At 38.7% G+C, this 16,594-nt stretch overlaps 1 protein-coding gene and 1 pseudogene across 2 annotated transcripts in view; one reads left to right on the top strand and one right to left on the bottom strand.

Moving 5' to 3' along the window:
* Positions 1-16,594, bottom strand: part of LOC129245176 (tyrosine-protein kinase receptor torso) — a 130,295-nt gene that overhangs the window by 72,052 nt on the left and 41,649 nt on the right. For both annotated transcript variants that reach the window (XM_054883198.1, XM_054883199.1), the window contains exons 3-8: positions 12,727-12,839; positions 12,275-12,626; positions 7,885-8,316; positions 6,003-6,240; positions 5,619-5,695; positions 4,475-4,646 (exon numbers count right to left, since the gene is read on the bottom strand). In XM_054883198.1, coding sequence (XP_054739173.1) covers positions 4,475-4,646; positions 5,619-5,695; positions 6,003-6,240; positions 7,885-8,316; positions 12,275-12,469 — 1,114 coding nt within the window. In that variant the 5' untranslated portion in view covers positions 12,470-12,626; positions 12,727-12,839. The remainder of the gene's footprint in view (positions 1-4,474; positions 4,647-5,618; positions 5,696-6,002; positions 6,241-7,884; positions 8,317-12,274; positions 12,627-12,726; positions 12,840-16,594) is intronic.
* Positions 3,364-3,547, top strand: LOC129246545 (U2 spliceosomal RNA; annotated as a pseudogene).

Below are 16,594 nucleotides of genomic sequence, written 5' to 3'. Positions count from 1 at the left end.
TTGAAAACCTATTTCCAAAGTGGTGAGTCTACTACTCAAACTGTGAGAAATGTGAAAAAAAAATTAAAAAAAAAAGATTTGCCAACAAGACAGTTTGTGGATCAATTTGTTAATCGTGTTCGTGATGTTAATGGATAAAACAACACGTGAACGTGCTCCTACAGTGCGTACTCCCGAAAACATTGCTGCTGTAGCCGCAAATGTGCGTGAACATCCAACAACCTCAACTCGTCATCGTTCTCAAGAATTGAATATTTCACGCACTTCTTTGAGGAGAATTTTGCTTAAAGACCTCGGTATGAAAGTTTATAAAGTTCAATTGGTGCAAGAACTGAACCGTTTTCGGTTCGCTCAATGGGCAGAAAATCGTTTGACCGAAGATGAGCATTTTTACCGAAAAATCATATTTTCTGATGAAGCTCATTTTCACATCGGTGGCTACGTCAATAAGCAAAATTGTCGGATTTGGGGCTCAGAAAATCCACACGTTACTGTAGAGAAACAAATGCATCCACAACGAGTCACTGTTTGGTGTGGTTTTTGGTCTGGCGGCATCATCGGGCCATTTTTTTTCGAAAATGAGCGAGGAGCCGTGGTTACAGTAAATGGTGAGCGTTACCGTGACATGCTCAACGAGTTGTTTCCAAAAATTGAAGAGGATGACATGGACGACATTTGGTTTCAACAGGACGGTGCAGCTTGTCACACTGCCAAAGTTACACTCGAACTTTTGGCTACCATTTTTGAAAACCGAATAATCAGCCGAAATTCCAATATCAATTGGCCGCCTCGGAGCTGTGATTTAAGCCCGTTGGACTATTTTTTGTGGGGAGCCGTTAAGGACAAATGCTATGCAAGTCATCCAGAGACGATTGATGCTTTAAAACACGAAATCAAAGTTGCCATTCATGAAATTGGAACCCAAACAATCGAAAATGTGCTTAAAAATTGGGTTGATCGAGTGGCCTACTGTAAAGCCAGTCATGGCAGTCATTTGAACGATATTATTTTTTATTCATAAATGACAATGTTCAATCTTCAAAATAAAAAAAAAGTTTGAAAAAATATTGATTAGTTTTTTTTATAGCCGATTCAAAAAGACAATTTTACATGGCCCACCCTTTACAATAAAATAAATATTGCAGCAAAAATTTTGGTATCTGCATTTTTATGTCTTAGACTGTATATGAGGCCAATTTCGCCAAGTGTACAAATTTCAAAAGTTTTTATTTGTACACGTTTACTTATAATCACAAGTTTTTCTTAGTTCTTATGTCACGCCATATTTATTACTGAGTATTGGAAATTACTGACCTTGGTGAAGTTCCTATTGCAAAAAATTTGCAATGAAAATATATTATGGTATTGCATATTTTAAGCAACATTCGTTTGATGTTATTTTTGAAGTGAAAACTTCTTTAGAATCGTTGGGAGTGATTTGAGGAAAAGTGAAACGAAAAAAGCGACCAACTTGGCTACAAAGCGTTATATTATATGTTGATATAAAAGTAGCGACGAACTAAATAAAAATAACTTTTATTTTTTCTTGTGATTCGAACCAAGGATTTTGGATCGGAAGCTCACATTGCTAATCGCTCTGCTACCGCGCCATGCTGTCGTCGCTGGCCTAAAAGTTATTTAGTTACGAAGCGTTATATTATCTATACTAATATATAAAGAGGAAAACTTTGTTTGTTTGTTTGTTACGAATAGGCTCAAAAACTACTGGACCGATTTTAAAAATTCTTTCACCATTCGAAAGCTACATTATCCACGAGTAACATGGATTATATTTTATTTTGGAAATAGGGCTCGAGATATAGGTCAAAACGTGGACCCGGGTAACCTTCGGATGTGTATGTACAATATGGGTATCAAATGGAAGCTGTTGGTGAATGCTTTAGTCCAGAGTATTTTTCATGCCGCTCTGTGACTGGGGTCTCGAGATATAGGTCAAAACGTGGACCCGAGTAACCTTTGGTTGTGTATGTACAATATGGGTATCAAATGGAAGCTGTTGGTGAATGCTTTAGTCCAGAGTATTTTTCATGCCGCTCTGTGACTGGGGTCTCGAGATATAGGTCAAAACGTGGACCCGGGTAACCTTTGGTTGTATATGTACAATATGGGTATCAAATGAAAGCTGTTGATAAGTGCTTTAATACGGGGTAATTTTCATACCTATTGATGACTAGGGTCTCGAAATATATGCCAAAACGTGGACTCGCCGTGTCTTTGAACCGAATTAAACCAAACTTACGCACATTGTTAAGTAGGTATTGAAGATGATTTCCGTATAGTTTGAATACCTATTGGTAGATAGGGTCCCGAGATATAGGTCAAAACGTGGACCCGGGTAACCTTCGGACGTGTAAGTACAATATGGGTATCAAATGAAAGCTGTTGGTGACTACTTTAGTACAAAGTATTTTTCATGCCGCTACGTGACTGGGGTCTCGGGATATAGGTCAAAACGTGGACCCGGGTAACCTTTGGTTGTGTATGTACAATATGGGTATCAAATGAAAGCTGTTGATAAGTGCTTTAATACGGGGTAATTTTCATACCTATTGATGACTAGGGTCTCGAAATATATGCCAAAACGTGGACCCGCCGTGTCTTTGCACCGAATTAAACCAAACTTACGCACATTGTTAAGTAAGTATTGAAAATGGGTTTCGTAAAATGTGGTTGTAATTCGGAGCACTGGCAACGGGTACATCGTTCTTTTGAACCAGCCATAATGTCGCTTACTTTTTTAACGCTTGGGGCGGAACTGAACTGTCAAATTGACAGTGTGAGTTACAATGTGTCAATATTTCTTTCTGATTTGGATGCCATAAGGAAAAAGTAAGTGCAACATGTAAAAATTGTTTGTGAATTTTTTTGGAGTGGATTTTGGAACAGTGAATAATTTCTTACGAAATTTGAGAATTTAATGTGAAATCCGAATGAAATTATGTGTTCGTGGAAAAAAAATTTTTTTCGTTTTTTTTTTTTGAAAAATATAAATGGATAATGGTTAAAAAAGCTCCAATGCTTAATAAAACATATAAATTGAAACGAAAAATTCATGGATGATCATATGCGTTGATTTGAAATTTAAAAACAATCTTCTTTTTTCCTGATTTTCAATTTATATTTTATATTTACTCAAAAACAAATAGAAAAACAAAAAATATTGTTAATGCCAAAGCACTTGAATAAAGAATAAAGAAATAAATAATATGAAAAGCATATATTTTCTGTTCTAAACCATATCTATTCTATTTTAGTGTGCCCAGCGAAGGGGGCCGGGTTTGCTAGTATGTTGATATAAATATTTTTTGTGAGCGTGTAATTCTCAAAAGTTTTATTAGGTTTATTATTTAAAATGTATTGACTAGGTAGTGTGGTTATCAGGTTAACATCTGATAGATCCTCCATCGGAGGACAACAAATGTTAAACTGATTTTTGGAAATGGGCGGAGTGTTTTAGGGGCTTGCTCCTTCTCTGCCACGGGTTGACCCGGTATTGCAGTACCGCCGGGATTTCGGCTTTGAATAAATACAAGAAAAAATATACTAATACATTTAGCTTTGGTGGGAAGAGACATAAATTTTTATATGAATACAAGTAGACGAAAATGGAAGGAATTTGTAAGTCTGTTTCTTTGGTCCGTTTGGGTATTTTTTTGACAACATCGAAACCAAAGCATTTGTATCATATTTTATCTATCATAAGCCACTCGTATCATTTGTTGAAATTGAAAACATTGAGGATGAATAATGATAAAATGAAGAAAATAAAATATGAACTTTATTATAATGAACCTATAATTATCCCGCTCCTAATGCTGCTTTCGTCTTATTCTCTCTCAGTTTGTTTTACGGAAGGTTTCACTTCTATCAAGTCTAACCGTTAGACTGGTATTTTTTTTTATTATTTTAAGTTTTTTAGCGATATATAATATGCAATGGGATCAGTATCAGGACTTGAGACTTTCCATGTAGCTACTGCACTTTAGGATGCCCACAAACATAGTACAGCTAAAAAAAAAACATGATAGCAATGCTGACCATTTTCCCATATAAACATGACCTAACGAAAGCTTCATATTCTTAAAAAAACTGCAAAACCGTGCAAATTGAGTTTCATATGACCAGGCTGAGTTATTGAATATTTGAAAACGTTTTATAAAATGAAAATTTTATTTAAAGATTGGTATTCTCAATGGTAATTCCATATTTTCGGTTTTATTACAACAATGTAATATTATATTTCAAATTAAAATCCTTGACATGAATTATAGGGAATGAACTGAAGTTTTATACTACATATATTTTTTTACAAATTGTTAAACTTAATTTTTAAAAAGTTTTTTTATTTTTCAAATACTTATTCCTTGCGGTTTTTTACCCCAAAAAATAACCTTAAAGCCTTCATTTACTTTGCTCCTAACAAATTTTTTGTGTGTTTTTTTCCATAACTTACGGCAAATGTTGAAATTGTAGTTGTACCATTCCGCACAGGATGGCGCCGTTATAGTGAGCCACCGCATTTCACTCTCCTTATTTGAATTGTTCGTGTTCTTCGCGCGTATACCCACCTTGTAGACAGCTGAAAAAGTCAAATTCTCCAAAGTATAAGTGTATAACTGGCGTGGCTGTTTCCATGAAATAATACGCGGGACAACAAAAAGGCATCGCGTCCCATAGAAAGACGGAAAACAAAAATAAGAGAATGTAATTACTAAATTGTGCAAAAATACAAGTTTAAAGCAAATCATTATATATAAAAAAAAATGTATTTATTTGCACATTAACATTCTGTATGACTATGTTGGAGTAGAAAACTTCATCAATTAGCACTACAGGTAAGTGATGCGAAGTAAAAGTAGAAAATGCAACAAGTTGCAAGTGGCAATAAAAAGGGGCTAAACATTTTCTCTCTAACTCAAAACCACTTACTTAAAGGTAAGGGCATATTCCGTAGAGCAGTTATGAGTTATTAATATTATTTGACATACATATATATGTATTTAATGTTTTTCAGATCCTGCGAGGCAGAAGAAGTGAAATTTTTTCCTTGGCGAAGTATGATTGTGTACAGTAAGAAACTTCATCATGGGTAAAAATCATGCTACAGCCGAACTTTAAGTAGCGTTGAAAAAAAAAAGTTGTAGTCAAATGATGAGATTAATAAAAATTTCACGAAACTCTCTCAGGGGTAATCATTTAAAATAATGCTCTTAATTGTTATAAACTTATGCATCCATTCTATGTTTGTGACTGTGCTTGTGCTAAATATCGAGATAATCTCAAAAGATTTATAAGTTGTCCTTTCAACTATTTCTGCTGCATTTAATTGATTCTGCTTTCAAAGGACGACAAAGTTGCAATATGGTATATGAATGAAGTTACACAAAAATTAAAATATATGAAGATTTTACTCATGTAAGCACTAGTACTCGAGTTGAGTGTCCTCCAATATATTGACTAACGTAGTACAATCTGAAACGCTCACTAACAACGCAATATCCTTCTAAGGGCTTTGCATATTTGTTAATAAGAAGTAAAGCACACTCATAAGGTTCTATTAAAATGCATATATGCATGAAGTAATTGAAAACACTCACATTACGTATTTCCATGGGCGTCATATCGGATCCTTCATTCTCATCAAAATAGAGTATATTGTAGTGGCACGTTTTATCTGTGGGCAAATATGAAATAAAATATTGTAGAAAAAAGTTACTTAAAAATCTTATGGTTAAGAATAACTTGACACGTGCAGTCTTTGAAAAGTATTCACTAAATATGCAGTACGTGAAAAGCACTTCTTTGTTTTTGTTTTTATCTCCGGAAACTAGCGAATGCCCGTCAACTTAGAGTTATATATGCATACCTACTTGTATATATTTACAATACTTAAGGTAGTCGAAACCAAACAAAAATATCAATACTCATCTTAATAAAATATTAATTAAATTAGGACTATGAATCAACAATTTTACTCATACCTTCAGGTGGTTTCCAGGTGATTTCCGCCATTAAGCGCATTTCATTCGTTTCATCTGCCAAAAAACGCTTTAAACCGATTCCGCTTACCACACCGGGTGTATATCCATATTGTAAGGTTGTAAATTTTTGCCCATTCGTTACTATGGAATACTCATATTTAGCATTCACTGCCACAGCAGAAATCGTGTAGGTGGTGGCATTTCGGAGTCCAGTTATTGTGAAGGGGCTTTCATTCGACTGGAAGGAGGTAAAAATTACCTCTTATGACCGGTTAATGAAAATACTTATGTATAAATATGTATATAAATGCATTAATTCATTTTCTATCAGTGGAATGATTCCAATTTAAGATACAAGATATACAACCTTTAAAGCTTTTTGCCTTTTGTTTTTGCTTTTTGTTATCTGAACGTAACGTTTTTAAATTTGTTTTTTTGCATTTTTTTTAATTTGATTTTTTAAATGAAGAACCTTTCAAGAATATTCTGTGAAGATTTTAGATGAATCGGAGCAAAACTTACACAGATACAGCCATGTCAGTGTTGCTACCTACCTGGCTCAATCGCGTTTAGCGTTAGCGTTAAAGCGTTTTTCCCACAACTTACGTTTTCAAAGTCGGTGCCCCTTATAATTTTGAAACTACTGCACCGATCCTTTTGAAATTTTGAACATTTTTTCTGTAGATGTTTTACAAGGTAACGCCGAAGAGTTTTTTTCGAATTTGTTGATACTTTTGTTTTTACGGTAACTAATTCACCGATTTTTTACGCGAAAATCGTGTTTTTGACTTTAACGTGTTCCCAAAAATCGAAAAATTTTTAATTTCAAAAAACCCTCTCGGCGTTACCCGGAGAAAACGATTATCTAACGAAATAACTTTGGTTTTTTGATTTCAGATGATTTAACGCCGAGTTATGAGGGGCACCGCAAAACTACTTTTTTTGAGATGCGTCCGAATAATTTCTGCCATTGCCATATTTTTAAATATTTTTGGATGAAAATTTCACAAAATATACTTCAAATGCTATAGTTTTATGTAGTAAAAGATTCGACGAATAAATTTTAACTGTGTCATCAAAAAAAAATGATAAAAATATGCCTTTTTTTCCATGAATTAACGTTAAAATTTCAGTATATTTACTCTACATAAACATACGAAAATCAATTCTTACCATTTTGTTTTATACTCGTATATGCATATTGGGGTGCTGATATTCATTTTTTTTATATTTTAAAACTTCCACCAAAAATTTTGAAATATATTCGAATTTACGGAAACTGGAGCAAATTGTAAGTATCTCCAAAAATGTGATTTTTTGACTTTGTTGATACAATTTTTAAGCAACTTCATGCACATCTTTCGAACTGAAATTTTTCTATCATCTGAAGAGCCTCTTTATGAAAAATTTTATTTATATAAGAACTCGATTTTGGATTTAATTTCAAATTTTTGATATATTTTGGTGGAAGTCATAGACATAATAAACTGTATAATTCAAAGGGAAAAGTCGCATTACAAATATAATTCGCGTGAACATCCATTGGTCGAACTTCTCATTTAATTTGTGGTCTTGGTGCTGTAGTACAAGTGTACATAAACAGATTTCATGTACATTGGCAGGAAAACTCCAAGTTGAACAAGTTTATGTTAAATAACTAACAAAGATGTAAAGTACATCACTTTAAAGGTTTAAAAGTTTCAACTGTCCTCAGCTATTCATTATACACACATCGGCGACACCTGCTGACATTCATTGAATTTACCTTCTTAAAACTACACATCTTAATTCACTTGTAAGTTGCAACTAAATCCCAATAAATTATTAACATGAACTGGCAACTTTTTCAAATCCATCTTCTGCACATTCCACCCACACCTACCGTAAAAACAGTAACATTTGTACCATTCTGCAATTTAACCATATAAATCGCTTCTGGTGGAAGAATCATTTGCCCGGTGTCAACGTTGGGATTTGCCATTGTAGTCCCCACCTGTGGCTCTGTTGCATTTTGCATGTTTACTGACACTGCAAATACATTTTGATCTTCATCTTCTCGTTCTAATTTGATACTTCTATTTTTGTCTTTTATTGCTTCGTACGTTTTTGTGATACTTGACTCTTCTTCACCGTCTTCGATATCAACACTTAAACTTTCATCATTCCGTACATGAACAATGTGAAATGTTAAACTTTTATCGTCTCGACAGACTAATATCATCTTGTAGGGGATATGTATTTGATAATATTTTTCTGAATGCAACAAAGTTGTTACATTTTCGCGACGGCAGTAGTCACTGCAATATTGATCGGCCTAAAAAGAGAATGAGATATTAGAGTATAAAAAAGATAGCTGGATGTAAAAGATGATTTATTGTAATTGAGCGTATCAAATTTTATATAAAAAATATCTGTGGAATTTTAGAAAATCTACTTAAATCGACTTAGCACATCCTATCTCCTAAGCATACGATTTTTGTGTTTTAATATAATATTTGAACTATGAAAGATTCACAGCTTTAGCTTTAGAATTAAGCCTAACAAAATTTGAATTTACAACTGACAGCCGCCTATCGGGTAAGCGCTTTGCGAACTATCTGCGGCTTCCGTACAATTTCGGACGATGCTTTCTTCGTTATAGCAGGGCTAGAAGAAAGGCGTCGTTCGATCGCCCACCTGCAAGACCGGTGGAGCAGATCACCGAAAAGTAGATGGACGCATGGGCTAATACCCATTCTAACGACGTGGTTAGAAAGGAACAATCGGGAAACAAACTTCCACCTAACAAAATTTCTTTCAGGGCACGGAGTATTTCGGAAATACCTCCATAGATTCGGCCCTGACAGTTCCCCTAACTGCCCAATCTGCGCGAATAGGGAAGAAGACACTGATCACGTCTTGTTCCAATGCCCACGCTATGCTCCCGAAACTTGTGGTATATTAAACGGAGAAAATATTATAGATTTTATGCTAAAATCGAGTGACAACTGCAAACGAATCTGCGCGCATGCAAAATATATCCACAATGATTTAGTACGTAGGTGTAGCTGTGAGGCTACAAGTCGTGCATACTGCTATACCGGTATAGCAGTATGAAACAATTAGCCATTTTATTGGTTTGACATGTGAATTGGTTTATATTGTAAATTGCGTAGAAAAGAGTAAGCAAAAAGTAAGATTTTCCCTCTTAGGTTAATGGACAATACCATTTTGACGTTAAGTAGTGTGGAGTTAGTTGGTTGGCATGCCAAAAAAGTCTCTGTTAAAAAGTACTCTGGATTATTCATTTAAACAAATTTAGATATCGCTAAATTTCTGACGGTTGGTATATTTGTCAGTTGTTTACATGTCACGGTACTCCGAATTTCGCCATCTAGTTAAGAAGAGAGTCAAACTTTTGTGTTTCTAACAAAATTTCATATTAAAATTATATTCAGTAGTCTACAGGAGTATACGAAGAATATACAAAGTGTTTAAAGCGAGCTGTCTTGTAGTTGATGATTTACCTCATTCCAGTCGTCCATTCGCCTCTGTCAATGAAGGAAGCATCGAGAAAAAGCAGAAAGTTGTACTCAAATTGTTTATGTGCATATTAGAGAGATAGCAGAAGTCGATGTCATTCCAGGTTCACATATCTCACATGGTACTCGATTACAATACCAAAAACTACGATAATACTGTTCCGCAAGCCCCATATTCATCTAATATATGTAGACCTGTGCGACTTTTTTTTATTCTAAAGACTTAAGTCACTACTTCGCGAGTGCTAAGTGAAGTGATAAGATTTAGTCGATAAAGGAGATTCTCAAAAGGATCTAAAGACAATTAAAATATCGGACTAGGAAAAGTGTTCTAAAGTTTGAGAGAAGCGAAGTAGAAGTAGTAAAATAGGATGGAGGATGGTTCCATATGTATAAGGCCAAGCAAGTGGGGAAAGTTACTGATCGCCATTCTCTTGGGAGTGGCCAGAACGATTCTTCTGCATATGGTTCAAGCAGCTCACAACTCTCGAGATTAGCTCAAGTATCATCTGGGTGAGTGAGCTAACGTGAGAAGGCAAAGCATTCCAGGATAGCTGGTTGTACGCTGGGTTTGGGACTCGCCATTCGGATCCGAGGACCCAACATCGACTGGAATCATTACCTAAGAACACTGCAGCAAAAAGCGTACATCTAACTAAGCAAAGTACGTTTGACATCGATAAGCTGCAATAAAAACAGACAGCCAGAAGATTCGCCACTTACTCCTGCTCTCAGAGAGTACTGCCAATTCTACCAGAAAGTTCGGCGGCTTACAGAAGGTTTTAAGACCGGGGAGTTTTCCTGTAAAAACAAAGACGGCGATCTGGTGACTGACATCCAGAGCATACTTAAATTATGGATGGAATACTTCTCGAACCTGTTAAACAGTGATAACTGCGCATATCAGAGAGAATGTGAAGATCCCGGTACCCCAATCGTCGACGACCGAATTGTCGTTCCGCTACCCAACCAAGACGAGGTGAGAAAGCGATAACGCGGCTAAAGAACAACAAAGGCGCGAGCGCCGACGGACTGCCGGCTGAGCTATTCAAACAGGCGAGGAGCTGGTAGGGTGCATGCATCAGCTTCTATGCAAAATATGGTCGGATGAAAACATGCCTGCCGATTGGAATTTAAGTATGCTTTTTCCAATCCATAAGAAGGGTGATCCTGCAATCTGTGCTAATTACCGCGGGATTAGTCTTCTAAATATCGCCTATAAGGTTCTAGCGAGCGTATTGTGTGAAAGGCTGAAGCCCACCGTCAACCATCTGATTGGACCTTATCAGTGTGGCTTTAGACCTGGAAAGTCTACCCTCGACCAAATATTCACAAGACGCCAAATCTTGGAAAATACCCATGAAAGGAAAATCGACACACACCATATTTTCGTCAACTTCAAAGCTGCATTCGACAGTACGAAAGGGAGTTTCCTGTATGTCGCGATGTCTGAATTTGGTATCCCCACAGAATTAATACGACTATGCAAGATGATGTTGCTCAACACCAGCAGCACCGTCAGTGGTGTGACTTCTTTAACCTGATGTTGAGGAGGATCGTACGAGCTGCAGAACTTAAACGCTCAGGCACAATTTTTTATAAGAGCTTATAATTGTTGGAGTATGCCGATGATATTGACATCATCGGCCTTAAGAACCGCGATGTTAGTTCTGCCTTCTCCAAACTGGATAAAGAAGCAAAGCGAATGGGTTTGGTGGTGAACGAGGACAAAACGAAGTACGCACTCGCGTATCGGCACCCACGTCACTGTTGACAATTATGATTTTAAGGTTGTAAAATACTTCGTGTATTTAGGAACCAACATTAACACCGATAACAATGTAAGCCTCGAAATGCAACGTAGAATCTCTCTTGCCAACAAGTGCTAGTTGGACTAAGTCCTCTCTCGACGAACGAAAATAACACTCTACAAGGCTCTCATCATGCCCGTCCTAACGTATGGCGCAGAAGCGTGGACGATGACAACATCCGATGAAGCGACGCTTGGAGTGTTTGAGAGAAAGATTCTGCGGAAGATTTTTGGACCTTTGCACGTTGGCAACGGCGAATATCACAGGCGATTGACCAATGAGTGGGTATGAGCTTTACGACAACATAGACATAGCGCAACGGATAAAAATTCAGCGGCTACATTGGCTGGGTCATGTCGTCGGAATGGATACAAACGCTCCGGCTCTGGAAGTATTCGATGCGGTACCAGCTGGTGGTAAGAGGAAGGCCTCCTCTGCATTAGAAAGATCAGGTGGAGAAGGTCTTGGCTTCACTTGGTGTGTCCAATTGGCGCCGCTTAGCACGAGAAAGGAACGACTGGCGCTCTTTATTAAACACGGCCAAAATCGCGTAAGCGGTTATCGCGCCAATTAAGAAGTAGAAGAGAAAATAAATCTCAATGAATTATTTAACTTATTTCGTTCTGTTTACAAATTCCGGAAATTTTCGAGAATTATGCAACAATGGAATTAATAGTTTTCGATATATTCGACAGTTAGTGAGGAGCTTTAAGCGCGATTTCCTCGAATTGTTTTTGAAGTAAGCGATAATTTTATTATAAGGACAGTATGTTATGTATGTATATATTCTTCTACGTTACGTATGTATGTATGTATGTATGTATATATTCTACGTCTTTCTAGTGACACAAAAGCTTCTTTGTGCACATAAATACATTTCGTTCGTAAGCAAATTTTTAAGCTATTTAACTTTCGTATCTTGTTGTTATTACTGACGTACCCAATTATTAGGTCTCTCCGCCAATTCGCCGCCATATTGAGTTCTTTGTAATTGATGCATGCAACGTAATTTGCACGAAGCTAATGGAAAATCTTTCACTTCCAAATTTAAATCACGCAGAAGTGTCTCTTCGCTGGCGCTGCTACCCAGCAGAATCCAATAAACAAAAAAGTATCGCAGCATAAATATCAACATTTTTCACTTTGCTAATTTATATGTAAATATATACGTATATGTATATCTACAAGTATGTAACTTTGTTGTTGCTTGTAAATAATCCTTCCTTCTTTATGTAAGTATTTCCCGGGCGTCGGCTTATATTAATTTGTATGTAAATTGCAGTAAAATGTTGCTGTAATATAGCGAAACAAAATTATTTTTTAATTTGTCAACTTGAAAAGACAACAAAATTTTTAATTTATATTGTAAATTCCTCAAACATGCATACATACTTGTATATCACTTTCGTTTTTGTTGCTTCGTTTGTATTTTGTATGATATGCAAATGTATTTAAAATGCATGTGTTGAAATTTTTCTGCACGTGGCCCGAAGCCGAGTGTTTTGCTGGAAAAGAGAAGGGAATTTAAAATTGTTGCTCAAATTATAAAGTGAAATGTTATGAAATATTTTAAGATTTTTACGCGAACTAGTCTAGAAAAGTAAAGGTAAGAAAGGGAGCGCTATTAACAAAATAACTGGCAAAATATATTAGTAAATTTTATTACCGTTGGCTGTTAGTTTTTGGAATCAAACAAACTTCTTGACAATGGGACGATGGTCGTTCGGAAATTTGATCTTAACATCTGAAATGTGGGCAAAATTATTATCCAATCCCCATAATATTTATATCGGATCGAAATGAGGAAGGAAGCAATACATATACCAAGTTAGTTAAAGTCTTGGTTGATAGTTAAAGCCTTGCTTGTCTTTGGAAAAATATAAAAATTTATTTTTATGAATTTAATTTTGGTAGTTCTTAACACTATGTTAATAGTACTGGACTGACTGCCAACACATTTGACAGTCGTATTTATACTTATACCTCCTTACTGTTTCAGGTATACGACTTGTATATTAGTTTCTTTATTTGCTGTTTATCTCTTGTTTTTCTTACAATATGTTTATCTTTTGTTATTCTTAATATACAAATGTTTGGATTAGTTCAGCCCTGCATGATTATATTTCCAGAGGGTTTCCAGAGGGCAATGGCATTTGTGCCTCCTCGCCACACTGAAACTCAATATACCTGCGGTCCGAGCACAGTCATACGAGGGGTGCCTTTTATGTGTCGGGATTTGGCAACCCTGGTGTTGCAATCTGGCAACTGACAGCTGTATCGCAAAGTTTGACATTTTTTGGCTTTTACGTACTCAGAACGTTTTGAAATACCAGCGCTATTTGTGTTGTTTACAGTAACTTAAAAGATTCATCTCGGTCCAAAAATGGAATTAAATCGTGAACATTTTCGTGCGATTATTTTTTACAACCCTCGACGTGGATTAACTCAGCAACATTGCATGGATGAACTTAATTCATTTTTTGGCGATAAAGCTCCATCAAGGACCAGTGTTTATCGATGGTATGGTGAATTCAATCGTGGTCGTAGTTCACTCCAAGACGAATTTCGTGAAGGTCGTCCAAAATCAGTTGTTGTTCCGAAAACCATTGATGCTGTGCGCGAACTGATATTGCAAGATCATCATGTGACCTATCGTGAGATTGAGACAATCTTAGGCATTAGTGGGACCAGCATACATTCAACATTGCATAAAAACTTTACGTCAAAAAAATTTGTTCGCGTTGGATCCCACACAATTTGTCAATCGCTCAAAAAAAGGCTCGTGTCGATTGGTCGAAGGAAATGCTCAAAAAATACGATCGCGGGGCTTCGAAACACGTCTATGACATCGTGACAGGTGATGAATCATGGATTTACGCATATGAGCTCGAAAGTAAACAGCAGTTGACTGTATGGGTGTTTCAAGATGAGCCAAACCCAACAAAAGTTGTTCGCGCACGAAGCACTTCCAAGCAAATGGTCGCCTGTTTTTTCGGACAGAACAACGCAGAACAGTAAATTCTGAGTGGTACACAACCATTTGTTTGCCAGTTGTCTTCCAAGAAATTAGGAAAACCAATCGCCAAAGACGCATCACTCTTCACCAGGACAATGCGAGCTCTCACACATCGGCTCAAACAACTGCATTTTTGAGCACCCAAAACATCGAATGAGTCATCCGCTGTATAGTCCTGACTTGGCACTGAATGACTTCTTTTTATTCCCGTACGTAAAAAACAAACTGAGAGGTCAACGTTTTTCGACACCTGAAGAAGCGGTTGCGGCATTCAGAATGCATGTTTTGGAGGTACCTCATTCAGAGTGGCAAAAGTGCTTCGACAATTGGTTCAAACGCATGCAAAAGTGTCCCGTGTGGAGTTGCCTGATCTCCCATCGGGCGCGTCCCAGGTGGTGGATAGGGAGCCCTGGCATCACAAGAGTGGCCTTCCCTGTTGGGGTGGGTTCAACACTCGTGTGATGACTCAAAGGTGGCATAGAATCAGGGTGCCATCCGCGAACCAAACTGGCTAGGGAGGAGTCCCGAAAAAAACCAAAAAAAGGTAATGGAAAACAAAGGATCTATTACTCCAGGTGGAATCCACACAAGTGGCAATCCACCCGCTTCGGCGGCAGGGGCATGGATTCTGGAGGCCCCAACCATTACCCAAGTCTCTCAGCTCTACGAGCGAGAGCGCATCCTGGAGGAGACGGGGGTTGCTATCGCAATCTCCTCTCCTTCAGAGTCTGAAAAACGTTTCCCTGCTTCTGAGGGCCTGAGTTGTGAGGTCTCTTCGGTGGCTGCACGACCTCCCAAAGAAGCTGGGAAATCGAAGAGCGCGGCAAGGAGGAAGAGAAGAAAGCGGCGGGCAGAGCTCATGCGGGAGAAATCCTCATGTGGCTCTGCCGGCCCTTCTGTGTCTGTGTCTTCCAAACGACCTCGGTCAGCGGAAGTGACACCCACGGAAGCTACCGAGTCTTCGGTGGGCACAGGCACTCCCAAGTTGTCTCGCTCTCGAGGCAAGCGGAGAAAGACGGCGGCTGAAAGCAGCACACCTCCCTGCCCTGCGGTTGCCGCCAATGACCGAGCCACGACCCCCCAAGGTACGAGCGCGGTCTTGGCGCCAGTCAATGTGGCGGGAAAAGGTTCTGCTGAGCCACGTCTCTATCGGCGCCTCGACAAAAAGTCCAGCACAGCTGTCTGCCCGGCGAAATCTTCGTCAGTGGAGGATCGGGAGCTGGACCTTCGCCCTAGCACATCCAAGGGTGCGGCCAAGCCATCCTATAGCGAGAAGGCTGCTGGCCCACGACCTGTGGCTGTGGTTGGAAAACTGGGGCCCGACCATCAGCTGACGGATGCAGAAATCAAATACTGCAAAAGCCAGCTGATGCGTCGGGTTATTGCCTCCGGTCCGGAAGCCAACGCGAAGGGCTATGAGACAAAGGACGGCACCATAAAGGTGACGTGCGCGTCTCTGGCCAACTTCGAGTGGATCAGGACCGCGGTCAATAACGTGCCCCCCATGGGGACCACTCGCTTCGCAGTCTACAGCGAGGAGAGTGTACCCCTCAGGAAGGCCATCTGCTGGATTCCGGATCCAGACCTGTCTACGGCGGATGTCCTATCCTGTCTACGTGCCCAGAATCCGGGCATCAACACGAGGCTTTGGCGAGTCGTCTCGTACACCAAGAGTAAAAACCGGGACGGGAAGGAAGGTGCTACTCTTGTGGTGCGAGTGGACGAGGCCAGTGTTGATGTCATGGGCTCACGGTACGGGAACCGTCTGAGTCTCTTCCTTGGGACGGCCAGCTTTCATGTCTTTCCCAAATGATTGACTCGGACGATTCCTGTAGCTATCGTCCCTTGACGGTGACGCAAATTAACTTGCAGCATTCCAAAGCCGCTACTGCACTACTAAGTAGAAGGCTTTCCCAGCTGCACACATTACCCCACATAACAGCAGTGCAAGAGCCCTGGGTCTTTAGGGGCCGTCTCTGTGGCTTAAGTGCGCTGAAAGGGGCCACGTTACTATATGACAGGAGTTCTAGCAGACCTAGGACCGGTCTTATAGTATCATCCCATCTCACTGTGACGGGTCTTGAGCAATTCTGTTGCCAAGACCTGGTAGCGGCTGAGGTGTGTTATAGAGGTAGACGCGGATGGTCGAAGTTTGTGATTGCATCTGCTTACTTTCCTTACGATGCTCTGGAAGGGCCACCACCCGGGAAGGCCACTAGTCTCGTGAGGTTCTGTGAGCGGCGC

This window comes from Anastrepha obliqua, chromosome 4 (assembly GCF_027943255.1).
Source record: "Anastrepha obliqua isolate idAnaObli1 chromosome 4, idAnaObli1_1.0, whole genome shotgun sequence".
Classification (NCBI taxonomy): Eukaryota; Metazoa; Arthropoda; class Insecta; order Diptera; family Tephritidae; genus Anastrepha; species Anastrepha obliqua.
This window is presented reverse-complemented; position numbering and strand designations above follow the sequence as displayed.